Here is a 19,646-nt window from a genome sequence, read left to right on the forward strand (position 1 = left end):
ATTTTTTTTCCATTGCAATGTGCTTTAAAGGAATCATTTGAATATCCTTTTATGCAAATTGCAGGAGATAAAGATAATAATAAAAAATCTTAAGGAAATCAGTAAAGGAATTGTGGTTTCTTAAACACTCAGGATTAGGCATACTGCATCCGTACTTTCTTTATTGTTTATTTGAAAATGTAGTTATATGAACTCTATTTCTTTTTACTGTTGGTATATTCCACAGTATTCTAACAGAATCTGAAATGAAGTCAATAAAGCATATCCTCTGCATATGTTGTCAGGAGACACAACAAGGATATTAACAATAATAACTTTTCTTTCAGATTCTTGAATTAATTGTAAAATATTTACCAGATAGTTAGAATATATTCTCTCTCTTTTTTTTTTTCTTTGTTTTTTTGCACTCTTTCTTGTGCTGAAGCACAGGAAGTCCTTGATTACTGCTTGGAAGTAACTGACTCAACCATACCAAAACAGTTCTTTCTTGCCAAGTCTGTTTAAGTCCAAAGCATATTTCCATCTCTGTGGTGGACTTTCCTGTCCTTACTTTTCTTAATTCATAGCCTTCTAAGAATGAGAAATTCTTAGAAATTCTCTTAGAAATAAATTCTTATTTTTTAATTAAGAAAAATTAGGGAAGGATTTTTTGGGTTTTTAGTTCTTGGTTTCTGCCATACGCTTTGCTTCTTCACGGTAAATTTTAGAGTATTTTCATTTGTCAAACACAGCTTTATTTTATACCACCCTCCCCCTCACAGCTACTAGTAAAAACACTATTCTTTTTTCCTTTTTGCCTAATCAATGAATTTATGAGCTTTTTTACTGTGGGGAATGTGGTGGTAGTGTATTATCCATATAAAATTCTTAGGCAAAAAAAAACAATGCTGTCATCTGAGCTTTCTTGCTCCTGTTGTATTGAGCCAAAATCTGTGATTTCAAATCAATCAGAACTCTTGACTGCAGTGAGAGTTTTGCTCAATTTAAGATCTGCAACATTTGGCCTTCTATTTTTCCTATACGGAAGAATATGTTTGTATTTTCATGAAGTAAAGCTTATTTTTTTCTTTTTCTACTGTTTTTCCTTTCCAGGATCTCATTTCCTCTAACATATCTGGCACATGAAATTGACAGTAGAGTTGCTCGGTGCATGAGCCTTGGAACTTCAGCACTCTAAAGTCCATGGCCATATCATGAGTTTTTTTTTTTTTTTAATAATATAAAGAAGGATGAGTTTTCAGTTTATTCTTGTGCATAGACTTACAGAATTCTTCTCATCTGAGTGGCTTGACCAACTGTCATACGTGGAATTCAAACCTCTCTTTGGTAACATTAAAAAAAAAAAAAAAATCAGGTAACCAATGTTTAAACAAAAAGCCCAAATTAAGAGGCTTTTTTTTTCCCTCTGAAAGACATGAATACATTCATAATGATTTTAGATAATTTTTCTTCCACCTTTATTTTTACTCAACTATTTCGAGGCTGTCACACTAAAACAAACAAAAAAAGGTTACTTTGAAGAATAGGCATGCTTATTCTTTTCTCATACAACAAACAAAAACTCCAGCCAACCTAAAAATATTCAATAGTCCCATTAATACCAAAGGAAACGTTCCATTTATTATATTGGATTAGGCTTTATAGCTATATTAGCTGTATTCTCTAATAGAAGAAATGTATAGTTGAAATACTCAGTTCTGCTGTCAATCACTGCACATAGCAAGTATGGGTGGTATGACATTTGAGCTGTCATACATTCAGCCTTACTAAAGCCAGAAAGCTCTAACCCCTCTCAAAATCAGCGTTCTGTGTCTGTCAAAAAGAAAAAAACAAACCTGAATATGTTTCACAAAACTGAGTATGTTGAGGCAACACATGCTCAGCAAGTTAGAATGAAGCTACAGAGCAAATCTGAAGGGAACAAAAAGAGAAGGACAAACTGAAAGCAAGTAAAGAAAGATTTGCAAAAATAAATGAGGAGAGTCACAGTAATAAGTGTGTTTATACAAACTTTTAGGATTTGCAATGCTATCCAATAGACTTTCCATTACTTCCATGATTCTTATTGACAGATATGAAGAAAAAAAAAACAGTTTTTTTTAAAAAAAATGTTTTTGGAGAGCAGATGATTCTTGAGAGATAGGTTTAGCATAGATGTTTAACAAAGATGTTAAAACATATTTCCTTAGAGTCTGCACCCGATGCAGGACCCAAAATAACTGCAGTCAGAAGAAGGATATGGAATGAATTTGAAATCTGGTCCTGCTTCATATTTCAGCTATAGCTTTTGCATAAAATAAATAGTGCCTTGATCTGGAGTATTGTGTCCAGTTCTGGGCTCCACAGTACAAGAGGGATGTGGAGCTGCTGGAGAGAGTCCAGCGCAGGGCTACAAGGATGATCAGGGGCCTGGAACATCTGCCCTATGAGGAGAGGCTGAGGGAGCTGGGCCTGTTCAGCCTGGAGAAGAGAAGGCTGAGAGGGGATCTGATCAGTGTCTATAAGTACCCCAAGGGAGGGAGTGAGGAGGATGGTGCTGGCCTCTTTTCAGTGGTGGCCACTGACAGAACTAGAGGAGACAGCCGGAAACTGAAGCACCAAAAGTTCCACAGGAACTTAAGGAAAAATTTCTTAACAGTGAGGGTGACAGAGCACTGGAACAGGCTGCCCAGAGAGGTTGTAGAGTCTCCTTCTCTGGAGATCTTCAAAACCCGCTCGGATGCAGTCCTGTGCCACGTGCTCTAGGTGACCCTGCGTGTGCAGGGGGGTTGGACTAGATGACCTCTAGAGGTCCCTTCCAACCTTAAGCATTCTGTGATTCTATGATTTTTTGAATGACAAGTATAAATTTTTGAAAAGCGCTGTTCTACGTTTTCCAAGTACAAAATTGGAGCAGAGTCCTTTTTTATTTTTTTTTAAGCAGAACATGCACTCTCATTTCTTTTGTATCTAATTTTCTTTGGATCTTGAATTTAAAGTGAGATTAATATTTTTCTTCAATCAGTAGTTAGATGCATATGTCCTCCCACTATTTTCTTTATGACACCGTTATGTAAACAGAGATATCATTGCCGAGTCTTTAAAGTGATCACAGTCTTAGTCCTTTTCTGATCAAATGCTTGACAAATAATTGGCATGTGAATTCAGTGTATTGTCTCTTCCATATCCAAAATTGTCTGAATCTCATTTGATTAAGTGTAAAAATAACATTGTGGGTGTCATTAGCAGTGTTGATGAATATTCGGCTGTTAGTTGTCTGCATTTGTTTTCTGATAAGTAGTTATTAAATTGCCTTTTAGTCTAAGTATTAAATTGCCCAAATTGTCTTTTCTCTTATATTAATTTGATTTTACTCCTCAGAGACTAAAGGCATTAGTTTCACACTGAGAATTTTTAAAAAACCTTTCTCAATGAAAGTTGTAAACTTTAAACAGCTGGTAAATTAGCGCACATTACAATTTGTTTGCCTGTTGCTCTCTTCTGTTATATTCCTCCTAAATATATTTTAATAACCTTAAATTTTACCAAGCAATTAGTGGTAAAGAAGAGGGTCTCTGGTAGCAATGATTTAAAAGAATTAGTTTGTTATCTTCTTGAATTAGGATTTTTGTTTGTTTGTTCGTTTATTTGCTTTTTTGTCTTTTCTGAAGCTCCTACCCTTTGCCTGGTGGTAATATCTGTACTGCAGTCCAGCTGACAGCGCAAGTGTTAAGAAAGAAAGCAAAAGTTGCTGATTTTTTCCTAATTCATTATTATATTCCTTCTTATGTTATGCAAATTCGTGCATCTACATATTAATGTATCAAGAGATAATTAAAGATATCAAAACGTTTTATGATCTCTTCCAGCAGCTGAATTTTTGTGTATGTTTTATTAGGAGAGCACTAACACTATATTTTGGTGGAAGAAAAAAAAATATGTATATATCTCTTAGATTTCCTATATATAGACTAGATTGCAATTCGAAGCGCTATACTTGTTTACACTGTTTGAACTTGTATCTATTTCTTTTTTTTGGAGGAGGACTTGTGTTAAATGTGGGATAAATATACTCCCATGTGTTAATGTAATGTGTTAATATAACACTGTGTTCAAATCAGTAACCCTGTGAAGTCTGGGTTGACTTTATGTATGTATTTTAATACAGAGGTTAAGTTTTTGATTGGCAGAGACAGAATTTGAAAGATAAGGTCTATGAACTATAAAAAGACAGTGTAAGCTTAAAGAAGCAGACAACAAATTTAGTTAAATGCAATGAAGTAGTATTCATTGTGACATGTAAATACAGATGATCTATTTGGAACTGGAAAAGGAAATCATAAACATTTCAAAGGCCTTGGCATTAATTTTAATTGATTTCATTAGTTTCTGACCAGATCTGTTCAACATTGGTTGCTTTATTTTCCAAATCTAGAAACCTAGCAAGATATATCTCTAGTAAGATATATGTCCTTAACAGTGGATATAAAAGCAGATTTGGAATTATATAGATGATGTTCTTACTTTTGTTATGAACTAACTGCATATTTTTCAAGTGACTTAGAATTTTGTCTCTCACTTTCCCCTAATGAAAAATGGAGATAATTCTGTTACTTTCTTTTGAAAAACACTTTAAGATGTTCCATAAGTAGAAAGAATTATTCATTCATGATCTCATAACATAATTATCTGTACTAGTTACTGTCAATTTTTTATGTTATGTTCAAATTATATGGCATACTACCTTGATAATGTGTTCAGGCTTCAACAATCTATGACACATTTCTAAACTGAAACTTTCAGAGGGGCCTTCATCATAGGGTGTTATATAATTACTGTTATGTATCAGCTTTTACATTTTTGCATTTGGTCTTTCAGTTTTTGGAAACTTTTGAGGTTAATACTTTTTAGATTTATTCTCTTTCTGAATGGTATTTGTAATTTGTGTTTATACTCTAACATTGGACCTTTCTCAGTAACAGACAGGAAAAAAAATCCTTTCAGTATTTGAAATGTTTCAGTATTGCTTTTAGCCAGGTATTGAACAGAATATTTTCAGCTGGCCAGAATCTGTGAATTTTTCAAAAATTAGGATCAGTAAATGTGATTTTATTTTCAAGAAAATGCACTTTTTAGATGGAAATAACACAAGGATGGGATTTTTCTTCTCATCGCTTATTTTTTTAGACCTCAGTTCTCTACAGTCAGAGACTGTGGAGGTATGAAATATTTTCTTCAAATGCAAACATTGTCACTTTTAATTTGCCAGCAAGATAGCCGTGAGTATGAGAACTTTAGGGATTTGCCTGATCATGGAAAATTTGTGGTGATAAAAGCGCAGAACCAAAATAAGTCTTGGTATCCAAAAATGTCAGTGATTTTCAGGAAAAAAATGCTCCATATCTTAACATCTGCTTACCTCCAAACAGCAGATATGTAGGTTTTGGAGTAAAATATGGAATAAGTGATCTTTTCTGGAGCCATGACTTGTGGAAACATTGGGAAGGGACTTTCAGAAGAAAAATACTTATTTATGGAATAGGCCCACGTTGGATATATTGTGTTGTCTAGTTGTAGTTAAATTGAAAGGAGCAAAATTTAACATGTGGCAATGGCAGCTGCTTAATTAAGATGGTATTACCTAGTAAAGCTTTTTCTGACAAAAAGATATTTCCCTGCATAAAGAAAGCCAGGGACTGTAAGGAAATTAAGAGTCTGTAGGTTGGTAGGAAACAGTACAAAACCTTCCCCTGCCCTTTTAAAATCCTCTCTCAAAAATCAGAGCAAGAATATGTGATTTTACGGGGTTTTGAGTTGATGGGGGAGTGCAATGAAGGAAGAAGGAAAGCAAGGGGAATAGAAGTAGGACAGCCTATATTAAATGGTAATTACAAAAGCAACTAGATCAAGGATTTTTTACTCTGAAAGGGAAAAGAATCAGCAACTATATGAAACGCACACTTTGTTGTATATTTGAGAGGCATAAGGTAATTTAAAATGTAATAAAGATTAAGCATACCCCTTATTATTGAAAAATGTCAGTGAATGGAGTAAAAAGAGTGTCCAGAAAGAGAAATCACAAAGAATAAAATACATTGTATAGCCTTCTGTTAAGACAGCAATAGGAATATTGTGAATTAGTAAACATATATACGCTACATACATGTTAATAGCTTTACATTATATGGAGAAGTACTCATGGAGATTGTGATAGTTTTAATGATGTTTTGTTAATGAGAAACACTGGTTTAAATGGAACCACTTATGGTACATGCTTAGACACCAATTTAAGTACCTTGTGATACTCATGGCAAAGGACAGAATTTTTGCACTGGTACTGCACTGGTCCTTGGAGCAAATATTTTTAAAGAATCAGTCTGTTTCCACGTTGAAAGTCAATAGGAATGCAAAAAGACTGAAATACAAACCATACCAGACTGACTTTCTGTATTTAGTGCCCAGGATATTTCCAAATCCACCTCAGAATGGAATAGTTAGAAGGGGGGTTGACTTTATCCCCAAGATTTCAGCCTTGTTTCAGGCCCAGGCTAGATGACCACGAGTGTTCTACAGTGTTCTGCAGAAATGGGAGCTTCAGCAGAATAGAAAACTCAACTTAGAATTTTCAGTGACTGCCCAGAAGAGTAGCAAAGTTTCACATTTTCTTATGTATCATAAGCTTGTGAGATGTTGATGAAATCCCTTTACTCACTGGAGTCCTTGGGTTAGCACGTTACAGGTTCCATTGCCAGGTTATTTTGTTATGTTTACAGACAGCATGGAGAGAGAAGAGAAAAAAAAATGAAACTAATACTAGAAGGGAATGTCCTAATATTAACTGGCTGGCTGGGTTAGCAGAGAAGATGCGCTATTTGAACTGAGAAATTTAAAAATCTGGATGAAAAAGCTAAATGCTATTGAGATAAATAAAAAGGATTTAAAGCTGAGAATACCAGTAATCATAGCTGTATATAAATGAAGACCTGCAAGAAAGGCAGTAACACAAGATGGTTTCAGAAAAGTGGGTGTTTGAAAAATGTGAAATGAGGAAAAGGGTCTTTTGCACAATATGAATACAGATTCTAGTTGAGACTACATTTGGGACTCTTTCAGTCAAATCCATATGCAAGCACACATAGCAGATGGTATTTCTGTAATGTGGCAGAACCATGAACTGTTTGAAAGAATTATAGAAAAAAAATAATGTTAAGGCCTAGAGCAAAATTCACCAAGAAAGACATCTAAAGAACAACCTCACTATGGTTGATAGTTGAAATACCTGACTTCTCCATACTCTATTGTCTGTTACCCTAAAAGATCCTTAAGTGATTAGTGTTGTGTGCCCAAAATTGTTTCTACCTGAGGAAATAACTATCCCACCTGTAAGGCACCCTTGGGTCTTGTATCCAGCTTTCTAAGGGTTTAAATTAAGATCTCATAGGAAGCCTTAGGGCATGCTTGATGATATAGTTTCAGGCACCAGAAGAATGCTGGCACTGCTGGTTTGTTTTTTAAAGGGCAAAGTAATGTCATTATGAGTGGATGGGAGATTTGATTTGATTCCATGTTTAGCCCGAGTGCATTCAAATATTCAAATATTTATCTCTACTTCTTGAGAGAATGCCCCAAATAAGTAGATTTTTCAGTCTTTGTGGAAAAGACTGAGAGTATTTGCTGCTTATCCAAGTGCAGCTTGGATAATATGTCAAGAATATGTGATATCTGGAACAGATGAAAAAAAAAAGAAAAGAAAAAGACAACATAATTTAGTGGGTAGATAACTTGCTGAGGACTATCTTGGAGCACTACAGAAATGCTATATTTTAATTGATATGGTAGTTGGATCAAAGGTTAAATCTAAGCACTCCATTATCCCCCAAACAAACAAAACCAACCCAAAAGTAATCCGAAACTCCTGCTTTCATCTTTGTTTTATCTCAGTTTGACTAACACTTCTCTTCCTGTTCCATCCAATTGCTTCTTGACATTTGGGTTGTCAAAATATAGAGCTGAAAAATTACTTTTTTTCTCAAAAGCAGCAGATAATTTGTGTACCACTGGAACACAGTGCAACTTGTGCAACCTGTTATGAATGTTAATAGCTCTGACATTCTCTGAGTTGGTAAAATACACTTCTTAGAGATAACTTCTTTCACTAACCTGAAAGATTGACTTAGAATCGCTCCGGATTAACTGTATCTAAGAAGATTTTCAGGAGATATTAAAGTTCTTAAAATGTAAGCTCTTAAGATAAAATTAATGCAATAGTGTATGAATATTTTTAATCAAATGCCTAACACTAATATGGGTGAAAAAATCCACAAAGAAATATGTGTTTAATTCTACAGATACATCAACTTTGCAGTAATGAACTAAAAAAATCTTCTGACATTTTTAGCAGCAATTGTTCATACTCCACACTTTTACTAAGCTTCCAGAATTTCCAGCCCCCCTATAGTAACTAACTGATTTGTGGATTGATTCTTTTCTTTAGCCTTGGTCTGAAACCCATTTGAAGTTATAGCAAGAAATAGAATGGTTTCCCACTAAGTCATTATTGGGGCTTGGTTAATCCGCAAGAACTCTTTGAATGAAAGGTTCTGTAAGTAGTTAAATTACCTGCATTTGAGGTGATGCACATTTGATGAAAACAGCTGTCCTCTAAAGCTTTGATTCTGCTGAACTATTGATCATTTTTTAGACTTTTTCTGAATATGTCTTGATTTTTAATTTTGATAGTGTTAACATATCTTACTATACCGATGTAGTTATTAACAAGTATATGTTTTTCCTGAAAGATACAGTGCATACAATCTAAAGCCTTTAAAAATTGTGATTAATATTACAAAGGAATGGATTTTTAAATGTTACTCAGTGTTGCCAAACCCACAAATTGTTGTGGTTTCTATTAACGCGCATCTCATCAGAGAGTTGGAACAAAAAGTCTTAATATTGTTCAGTGAATATTTTTTAGCAGAAATTTCCATAAATTTCTGAAGTGTTATGTTAAGACAGTGTAGTCTTAAAAATTATTAGTTGTGAATGTTTGAATATAAAATAGAGAATTTGGTGTAAAGGATGTTGCTTTAAGGATAATGTGCTTAGACAATCTTGCATGTCTACTATGCCAGTGGGATAAATACGAGAACAACTTTAGAAAGTTAGAGATAAAATGGGGGAAGCAGTCTATGAAATAATTTCACACTCCAGCCCAAGTGGATGTCTAGGGAAAAACATGAGAACAAGGCATATGCAGTGATACTTTTCCACTCTCCATTTATTTACAATTCGAGGACCTCCTGAGTTGGAGGTTTTTGTAGTAAGAAAGATCTATCTGTAGACCTGTCAAACCCATGAGTCTATCAGAAGAGACTGAGTAAAGCGTTGCTCGCAACAAAGGAAGACAGAATTATGGAGCACTTATGACAAGTGGAGATGCAAAAGTTCCTTGGACCAGGTGGCTTATAAATGAAGGTCTTCAGGGAATTGTTGAGGTCATTATGAGGCTATTATCTTAGAAAGGACATGACACCTGCATGTTTTGGCGACTGAAAAAAAAAGCCAAACCATACTGCCCATCCAAGAAGACTCACCTCAGTCTCTGACAAGGTTATGTAGCAAAACCTCCTGGAAGCCAAGTGCATGAAGAACTGTAAGGTGACCAGGCATAGCAAACAGATTTACCAAGGGCATATAGTGCCTGACTAGCCTGATTGTCTTCTTTGTTGAGATGATTAGGAGTGTGGACAAGTGGAAAGGTGTGTAATAACCTCGGCAATGTTTCAGAGAGTACTCCCAGCAAGTTCATAAATGAGGCCAATTTGGTTGATATTCTAGAGGGTAGAGCTGCTTTTCAGAGGGATCTTGACAGGCTGGAGAAATGACTGTAGAAACTTTATGAAGACCAAAAAAGGCAGATGTAACTTTCTGTACCCAGGATGAAATAATCCTCTATAGCAGTAGATGCTGTGGAGTGATTGGCTAAAACTCAGCTGTGCGGAAGAGGACCCAAGTATCCTTGTGGACAGCAAGTTAAACATGTGTCTGCAGTGTGCCCTTGTTGTGCCCTTGTCCAACCACACACGAGACTGCATTATGAACAGTGTAGCCAACAAGTCTATGTAAGTGATTCTTCCTCTCTCTTTAGCAATTATGGGATCACATTGAGAGTAGTGTGCCCAGTTTCAGGGTCTCCATTACGAGAAAGATATTGACATACCAAGCCAAGTCCAATGGAAGGGCTACCATAATCAATGGGAGTTTGGATCATGTGGCCTACAAGAAGAGGCTGAAACAAATGGACTTTCTCAACCTGAAGAATAGAAGGCTAAGAGGAGATATTATTGATGTATGATGTATTGATGTAATGGAAGTATACAGATAAGATGAAGCCGGACTCATATCAGAGGTCCACAGGGCAGCAAGAAGAGATGGATGGAATTGGGAATACAGGAAATTCCAGATAAATATGATCAAATATTGGAACAGGTTGCCAAGAGAGGTTATGGATCTCATCCTTGGATATAACTTGACTGTATAAGACCTTGACCGACTTTATCTAACTGGACTAGGTTTGATCTACATGACCTCGATGGGTTCTCTCCAACCTAAATTATACTGTGATCCTTTGTATTTAATAGACCATGATATGTTTTCTTATCTCCATGAATTTTTCTAGGTGTCTTTTGAACTCATGTGAACTTACAGCATGTGTAGCTGCAGCAAGGATTTGATGATATACTTTGTGAAGAACTACTTTATTTTGTTTACTTTGAACTGTCCTATTATAGCTTCCTTTTGATGCTCTCAACCTGTTGTATTACCTCCCATGTCCTCATCCTGTTCTCTGCTTACCTTCTTTGTGTGCCTATAACCTCTAACCTGCTGTAGGCATGTTACTTTCCCTCTTAACTCTCTTTTCCACACTGAACAGTTTTAGCCTATTTGTTGTATGAAAATTATCCCATGACATCAATTGCCTTCTTCTCTTCTGTCATATCTTTTTTTTTTGTTCTTCCATAGTTTGAGAGTTTGCACAACCAGAATTTCCCCGACTACACAAAATACAGTTGAGTCATTTATACAGTGGCATAATGATGGTTGCTGTTTTATTTTGTCTCCTTCTTTGAAAATTTGCATTTGAACCTCTACCAATCCTGAGCTGATGTTTTGAAATTGCTGTCATCCCAAAACCTCATTCTCTAATAATAATAATAATAAAAAAATAAAAAAAGCTCAGAGCTTATATTTTCATATATATTTTTTCTTTCCTTAGATGCATTATTTTACCAGTTGTTCAGCTAATTTTATCTGTACATGAATACAGTATGGTCATTCATGACTGTTTATTTTGTCTATAGATTCTGTAACTCCTTCTGATGACACTTCATTTTGTCCAGACTCATGAGCCAGTAGTTAACTTTCAGTGTCTATCCTGTTTTAACAGTGATCCTGTTAAGGATCCTGGGCTTGGTGTATTCTGAGAAGTTGAAATATATATGCAAGGAAAAAGAAAACAACAATGCAAATTACTGAAAAATCCATGTGAAGGAGGAATTTTCAACACATATATTATTAACCATAATCCTTTATTAGACCTCACAGAGGTGTAAACTATACATACAAATACATTAGAAAGATACCCTCTTAACAGTAATGCTTCACATTTTGGACCTGATACCAAGAGGGTTGCAAACATTTCAGTACATTCTACAAACCAAAGGGTGCTTTAGCCTTTATGTATACAGAGTGACAAAGCCCTTTACTGAAATCAAAGTAGATAAAAGTGAAAATCAGTCACCTACTTTTTCCAACCTTTACCTACCATAAATGCATATAAAGCATGAATACACTATTATTTATGGAACAACATTTACTGTTTTAGATAGCTTGTAGAGAGAGGGGAAGAGAATCGTCAAGATGGCATTACATGAACTGCAAACTAGCAAAAATTCTTGATAATTTTTTATATTTGTACATATTAGGAGCTCCTTCTTAGATTTATTGTTACTAGAGAAGCCTATAAGTGCTAAATGGGGAGAATAGCGCAACAAAGACATTGTTGAGGTATTTGGGGGATTCTGCAACACGATGTTACATACACAGTATGAAATATTACTTGTCATCAAGTAGTGACATTGCATTATGAGCAAGCACAAGAAAATAAAAAAGAAAGAATAAATCCAGTCAGATCTTTAATAAAAGAGTTTACATGGTTTTGAATGAACATTTAAGACTAGTCACTGTTTGGTTATAATGAGTTGAAATGTTAATACTAGCATTATTCAGTAGTGAAATCAGAAATTCATCTATCCACATTCATGCCTGCATCATGTAAACCCAAGTTTTCATCAGGATATCAATTTAAGTCCAAGAGTGAGGAAAGAGAGGACAGCTAATATTTCTATTGGAAAGAATGACCTCCTAAAAAAACAAGTGCTTTTAATCTCTTCATTTAGCACTTTTGAGTGGCTTTACAGACAGGTTGTGAGGAGAGAAAGCACAAATATTATTTAATTATCAGCAGCACATGCTGCTGCTTTTTTTGTTTTGACTTTATTTCTTAAAATCCTGAGGCTTAATGAATATGCTTAATATTCCACCCCAAAGACTCCAAGAATTAAAAGAATAAACAGAATCATCACATTCTGACAAAAACTACATGAAGTATCAGACCAGAAATAGAGCTGTTCAGAACATTATGAAGTACAAATATGCTTTCACTGGTGCACTTTGGCTTGTGTTTGAGAAGACTTAGTTTAACCAGGTGACTATTATGATCATACACCTACCAAAATTATTTTTCACTTTACACTGAATTTTTGTAGAATTCAGTCAAACTAATTCCTTAGAAGTGGTTATGATCTAAGGGGTAAATTTTCCCTACTGTGTAGCTTGCACGTACTTTATTATATTCAAACTTGTTTCAAAGTGGTAATAATGAAGAGCATCATAGTGCTTTCATGATTTTTACTTTATCAATGTTGATTTAAAAATTCATCTAAAATAAAATGTAAATAAAAATAGAATAAATTCCTGGGCATAGAATAAGGCCATTGTGATTCTTTCATTTATAGCACATTAATATATTGGCCTTGGATCTTTTGCTTTTGCTCGTCATTGAAGCGGAGCTTTTTACACCATAAACAAGATCAGTGCCAGTACACTAAAGATAATGGAGCATTCATTGGATTTTATAACCTACAGAGTTTAGTCATCTGGTTAAACCTTTTCCTTTAAAAGGAGAGTATATGAAGCATGATCCTATTAAATCAGATAGAGTATTTTGTTATTGCTTTAGGGGAATGAGATGGCATTAATGAATGTAAAGTACAATAATGTGAAATGTCTTCAGTTTAATTAAAGCATGGAAAAAATTAACCTCTCAGCTATATTGATGCTGTTTCTTAAGAAGAATTTCAATTAAATAACTATGTGAAAATTGTAAGTAGATGTACGTTTTTGAATATTTGTGGGAAAGAATGGTTAGCAGCAGAAGTATCAAGATGATTATTCTTATGACTTTTGTGAGCCAACTTGGCAAAATAAAAAGTTGTTGAAAAATAGAGATCAAAAATTATAATTTAAAATTTGTTGTAAAAATGCTACATATTGGTGTACAGTTTGGTCAGAAGCCATACTAAGTCTTTCCCACTTCTGAAGTAGTATGGGTAATATACGGCATGAAGTTTATTTAAAGGAGCATTTAATTCTATAAACAGTTGAAGTGACATTATTAACTGACACATCCTCTTTCTGCTCTCTTTGTGTAACCCATTATTCTTACCTCAGGAGGGATGCTTACATTTTTAAAATCTCACTTGTGGGAAGCCATCTGAAGAAGAACACAATAAAGCAAAATTCTGAAGTCTAAACACATAAATACTTTTGTCTGATTTTCGGATGACAATAGAGAACTGTCATATGCTTTAAAAATCAGGTTATCTCTGAGTGTGAATGTAGCATTTAATTTGTGGCACCCATATTGTTCCTCTAACATTAGATTCCAGTTGGATTATTGAATATAATCCATGATAAAAAATGTGTAAAAAAAGCAAGAAGGTTGGGCTTTACTTGAGAAGACAAAGAAGTAAGCAATATACACACACACATGCACACACATATATACACACCCTTTATGCAACTGGTATGAGACTTCCTTGTGTAATGCAAGCATCCGTGAGGTCCTTCTTGTTTAGGTCTCTGCTAGATTGGTATCTCAATACTGTACTATATGTAATCAAGTTTCAGATATTCTCACAACACCTTTCATGTAAAAAATCAAACTGGATTTATATATATCAGATACTGTGTGTTTGGACAGTGATAGTCCAGTAGAATATTACAATGTTGTGACAAGCAAAATATATAGTGTACGATTAAAATGAGTAAAAGTTTGTGTTAATGATTTTTTTTTCCTCTTTCAAAACTGAACTTTAATCCAGTTGCTTTACTAAATGCTATTTCCACACATGAACTAGATAATTAGTAATCTCATCAAGGCATATTCTTTATTTTTTGTGATTTGCAGCCAGAAAGAAAAATCTTAATTGCTTGAAAACTTCATGCCCTCCTCCTTTACCCTGCCTCAAAAACAAAACTAAGTGAAGTGAAACAAAGCAACCTCCCAAAACAAACAGACAATAAAACTTATTTTGCAATAGTTTTTTAACTTGATTTGCTGTGGCAGGAGGGAAAGGAGGAAAGAATGCTTATTTTGAATAGAAGTTTGGAATCTGGAAGACTTGTTTTTATTGAACAGTATCCTGAAAAGAGGGACCAGTATAGGTTGAGTCCCCAAATAAATTATTACTATTCCTTTTCAGACTAAAAATAAAACATTTTAAATATATTGATTATAACTTCATCAGAACATAAGTATTCTATCTAGCCTATAGCTTCAAAGAATCTCTATTTGGGCTTAATTTACCATCATTTAAAAACAAAACAATGAAATGTGTAATTCTGCACATTAGGATGTTCATAGTGACCACAAAAAATTAAAAAAAAAAAATTCACAGACTGCTAGCCATAAATTTCAACTTTTTCTCACAATTCAAACTGATAAGAATTAAAAGTAACATCAATTTCATTTAAGAATCTTTTGTTCTTCATCCAGGCATGTCATGAGTAAGAAAGTAAAAATAAGTTTTGCTAAATGAAAATCTTGATCATATTATGCCACTGACTTCAAGTGAAACTCAACACTATTTTCAGCTTAGCATGCAGCTTGAAAATATTTGATCTGAAGTAGGATTGCAGTAATCTGAATGGCTTGCAGTCATATCCATTATCTCCTGACTTTAAATGCTTTTTGTCTTTACATCTGTATTAACGAATTAGAATTATAACTGCGTTTCAAATCCACGGCTTTTTGTGGCATTTTGATTCTTACTCTTCCTCCATCAATTAATAGATATTTTGATATTGTTGAGTGACAAAAAGTTGAAAAGTTATGGCTAGTTTTATTTCTTTTTTTAATAACCATACCTATATAATTGTTATTTTCATACTTTAAAAAAATATTTATGCTTTCTTTTATATTTTAGTCAAGTACTTTCTTAAACAAAACAATAGCACCACTTTGGCATTGTTGGCCAAATCAGTAAAAGGTAAAGCAAATACAGTACACGCTCTTTTTGAGCTTCTCTTATCATGCGCTTGCTTGTGAAAAGGGAAAGCCAAGAAGACAGGGGGTTGGCACAGTATCTTCCTTAATCATCTTTAACCATCGATACTGCATCAACAACCAGCTCACAGGGCAGCTGAACATAGCTGCTAGTTATGATTGGAATTCACTGTTGTAAGGAAAGCTTACCACAAATTTACCCTTTAATTCTAACAGCGTTATTGAGATTGTAGTCTGTTTTGAGGAAAACATTCCTACTTTCTTGCATGTACAGGGACAGATTGCAGTATCCTGTTATTTGATTTTCTTTTCTCTCTCTTTTTTAATGGAACAAATATGCTTCACACACAGCTGTAAGTGTAGGTTTATAAGCTCATTTTGAACAACTATAGAATTTATACATTTCTCATTGAAAATTCGCAATGATTAATTATGGTTTCTATGGAGAGGAGAGTCATGTGTTGCTACCTTGAAGAAAGAGATATATTAACTTCAATGGATTTAGATCTGAAGACCTTTCTGAACTTACAGAAAATCACAGAATCACACAGAATCCCAGAATGGGATCCCAGAGATCATCTAGTCCAACCCCTCTGCTCCAGCAGGGACACCCAGAGCACGTGGCACAAGGTGGCATCCAGGCAGGTTTGGAAGATCTCCAGAGAAGGAGACTCCACAACCTCTCTGGGCAGCCTGTTCCAGGGCTCACAGGAAAGAAGTTCTTCCTCATATGGAGATTAAACTTCCTGTGTTTAAAGACACTTAATTCACTTTTCTCCTGCTTTTATAAGAATGCTAGAATGCAAAAACCCATTACTTTCATCATGTGTTTTACATAATATAGAAAGACGGGGAGTGGTTTCTTTATTGTGTAAATTATTTAGGAGAATAAATGGCATCCAGTGAAAGCTCTGTTCCTAAAACTCTGGAGTGCTTTTTCAAGTCTGGTTGAACCTTTGAATTTCACTAAGAAGGTTTTCAAGCTAGACTACTTTGTATGTTAGGAGAGAGAGAAGTTTTGGCTCATACTTTTTCTTCCTAAAGTAATGGATTTATTTACATTATTAAGCTAATGCAACCCCTTTCTTTTGCATTGACTAGTACATTACGTAATGTCCTGCCATAGGTCTGGAGAATTGTCATGTAAATATGCATTCTCTATCCATGTATTTCTTGCCTGTACAGGTGTAGATTTAGTCCCTGTATTTCAATCCTGTTCCTTCTCTTGTAAAACAAGATGTTTCTTTTGAAACTTTTAGCCTCTCATTATTTATTTTATTTTCTTTCAAGAATTATAATTTGTCTGGACAGCTATCAAGTTTTGATGCTAGACAGTGTCGTCTACCAGAGACATTTTCTGATTATGGTAGTCAAGGGAAAAATACATGGAATGTAATGTGATTAGATGAACCCCAAGTCAGGAACAAAATTTGGATTTAATTTGTGCAATTTAAATAACAAAATGTTGTCTAGATTTTTAGAAAAACTGCACTGCATCAACAAAATGTTATCATCTCTGAAGAAAGCTGCCATTCACAGAGATCTGTAAATTGCTTTTTGAGCTCATGCTTTTTCTCCTTTGAATGCCCAGATCTTGAGAGCAGGTAAGGGACAGGAGTCATGGGACACAAAATGTAAATATGTATTATATTTATGACAGATCAAAAAAATGGCTGATTCTTGGAGTGTCCTTCAAAATTCCTAATGACCATTGAAGTAAAAATCCCTCCATCAACCCCCTTCCTAGCAAAAATCCCCTGTAAGAGTTGTAACAGGTCAGAACTGCTACTTCTGTTCAATGAATTGGTGGTAAATAGTTTAGGCTAGTTTCTCCAACTGCTTCTCTGTACCTTCTTCCCCTTTTTTTCAATATATCTATCTCTGTCAATGACAGCAGTGACACATTCTCCTTAGTCATTTACTATTCTGCATTTATGATGGCATGATGGTATAATGGCAGCCTGTTTTGCTTATAAACATGCGTTCTAGAGAAAGAGGAGGGTTTAAAGAACCGCATGAGAATGTACTGCATTTTTCTTGGAAAAAATACAAAAACTATTTTTTCTAAAGGAATGAAATGATTGAGGGATCAGTAATTTGGTAGAAGGTAAGGGTTAGCAGAATGGAGCCTTTAAAGAAATATTTCCTTTACAGAGCTGATCTCACTTTTCCCTATGTCTCTAGTTGCTGTCTTTATACGGTACTCCCCTTGCTGTCTTTGTGGCTGACCAAGAAATGCTTCTTCCCTTGTCAGAGTTTGCCATGATGGCCGGAGAAGGACAAGTGGAACCGCATTGCAGCTCTGGACAGTTGGAAAACGCATTCGTCACTGTCTTCTCTCCCCGCTTTTAAGTAAAAGTTCATTGCTCTCCTTGGGATGACTTTGATTGCCCAACCCTTTTGCTGTATGCTCAGTTCTAGCTTTAAAATAGTATATGAAAATGGAGAATGGGAAATGGCGCAATTCAAGGTAGAAACAATGTACTCCGTAGCAAGGTAACATGGCAGAAATTATCCAGAAATCTTGTATGAGAGTGCGTGAAAGGCTACTGTAAGTAGCATTTTGAAGGACTTGATGGTTCACCCATTTCTGAACAATTTTTTTGCATTGTAATTTGGGATATTATATTATTTTGCTGATTTATGGGTGCACTAGGAGTGGCCTAATTAACACTTGATTGAGTATAATCAATTTGAGGGAAAACTTAAAATGGCAGATTAAGCCTTCTTTTACAAAAGTGTAGAATGCTGATACTTCAGAAAGAGTGAGGCTATGAAATAACTTGAAGGCTGATTTTTACATAGTCTTCTCTGAGCCCATGCAGCTATGAATCAATGTTCCAAACAACTGCAATACACTATCATCTAAGCCTCTAAAAGAAAGTAAGTATATCTGGATTTTCTTTTGAAGAAGAGGAAGCTATTTTTCTACTGGAATCTAAAGTCATTTAAGTTCATTTTAAAGCAAAGGTAAATATTCTTAATTTCGTCTTTGGCTTAGTATTTCCGTATTTGCTTTTACCTCCTACAGTTTTGGCCAGACCCTTTCATATAACAAACTATAAAATAGCACCGTTGTACTACAAAACAGATTTTTACATACTGTTTGATATATGTGTATTATTGATATGCTAAATTTTACATACTGCATTATATGGAGGAAGAAAGAAGTTACCTATACTGTTGCAAAACAATCACCTGGAAGAATTATTAATGGTTTGAGAGTCTATGTATGCTTGAACATTTTTTTAAAAATCATTTGTCTCACAAATTGTGATAAACTGCATCTTTGCAAGAGAAAGAAAAAATAAACTGTCCTAAAATGACTGTATCTATAACCCATACTCTGTCGAAATGCCACAGATGGAATTAATGGATGTTTAAAATTGTTTATGTTACCTTACTGCTGCTGCTACTGGGAATGTCAAACTGTGCAAATATGAAGGGGTAGACAAACAATGTTATCAGTCACTGTAAAACAAACAGCCTGTTGCTTGTATAGAAGTGCAAATAAAAAAAAAACATTTAGACATGGCTGATGAATGACTCCAGCAGCCAGCATTCATAGGTTAATTTAGTGCAATTGGATCCATCAAAGGCCCATAAATTTGTAGGCTTTTGAGGGGCACAAGACTTTTAAGAGTTTTTGTGCAGGACATTTAAAATAGGTTAACGAACAGTAATATATCAACCACAGATATATATATATATTTAAGTTCTGGGCTGGTTAAAATGTTCTTTTCTCTAAAGACTTAATATTGGAATGTTTAGTTGCATTGTTCACGGGGAGAATGCCCATTGGTTGAGATTGCATCAAGCTTATTAAATGATAGTTTTCTTTAAGTCTTCCCACGTTTAACAAATAATTTATTTACAGCAAAGTATCCTGCAGATGGCACATTCATTCTTCACTCTTGCGGATGGCATGTTCTTACATTCTGTAGTTTCTGTTTCCTGTGTTCCCTCTACTTGTATTCTTCAAATGAACTTCCTGGAATTGTAGAAAAAAGAAATTATTCTTCATAGATTTTAATATGTG

The 19,646-nt window shown here is 34.7% G+C and overlaps 1 protein-coding gene across 1 annotated transcript in view; it reads right to left on the reverse strand.

The window, feature by feature from the left end:
- Window positions 1–19,310: 19,310 nt before the first annotated feature.
- Window positions 19,311–19,646, reverse strand: part of IGF1 (insulin like growth factor 1) — a 42,569-nt gene continuing 42,233 nt past the window's right edge. Inside the window, exon 4 of the mRNA XM_010226657.2 lies at window positions 19,311–19,598. Coding sequence (XP_010224959.1) covers window positions 19,539–19,598 — 60 coding nt within the window. The 3' untranslated portion in view covers window positions 19,311–19,538. The remainder of the gene's footprint in view (window positions 19,599–19,646) is intronic.

Source organism: Tinamus guttatus, unplaced genomic scaffold, assembly GCF_059628265.1.
Source record: "Tinamus guttatus ecotype Peru unplaced genomic scaffold, ASM5962826v1 Tinamus_guttatus_pri_ptg000125l, whole genome shotgun sequence".
NCBI classification, from domain to species: Eukaryota; Metazoa; Chordata; class Aves; order Tinamiformes; family Tinamidae; genus Tinamus; species Tinamus guttatus.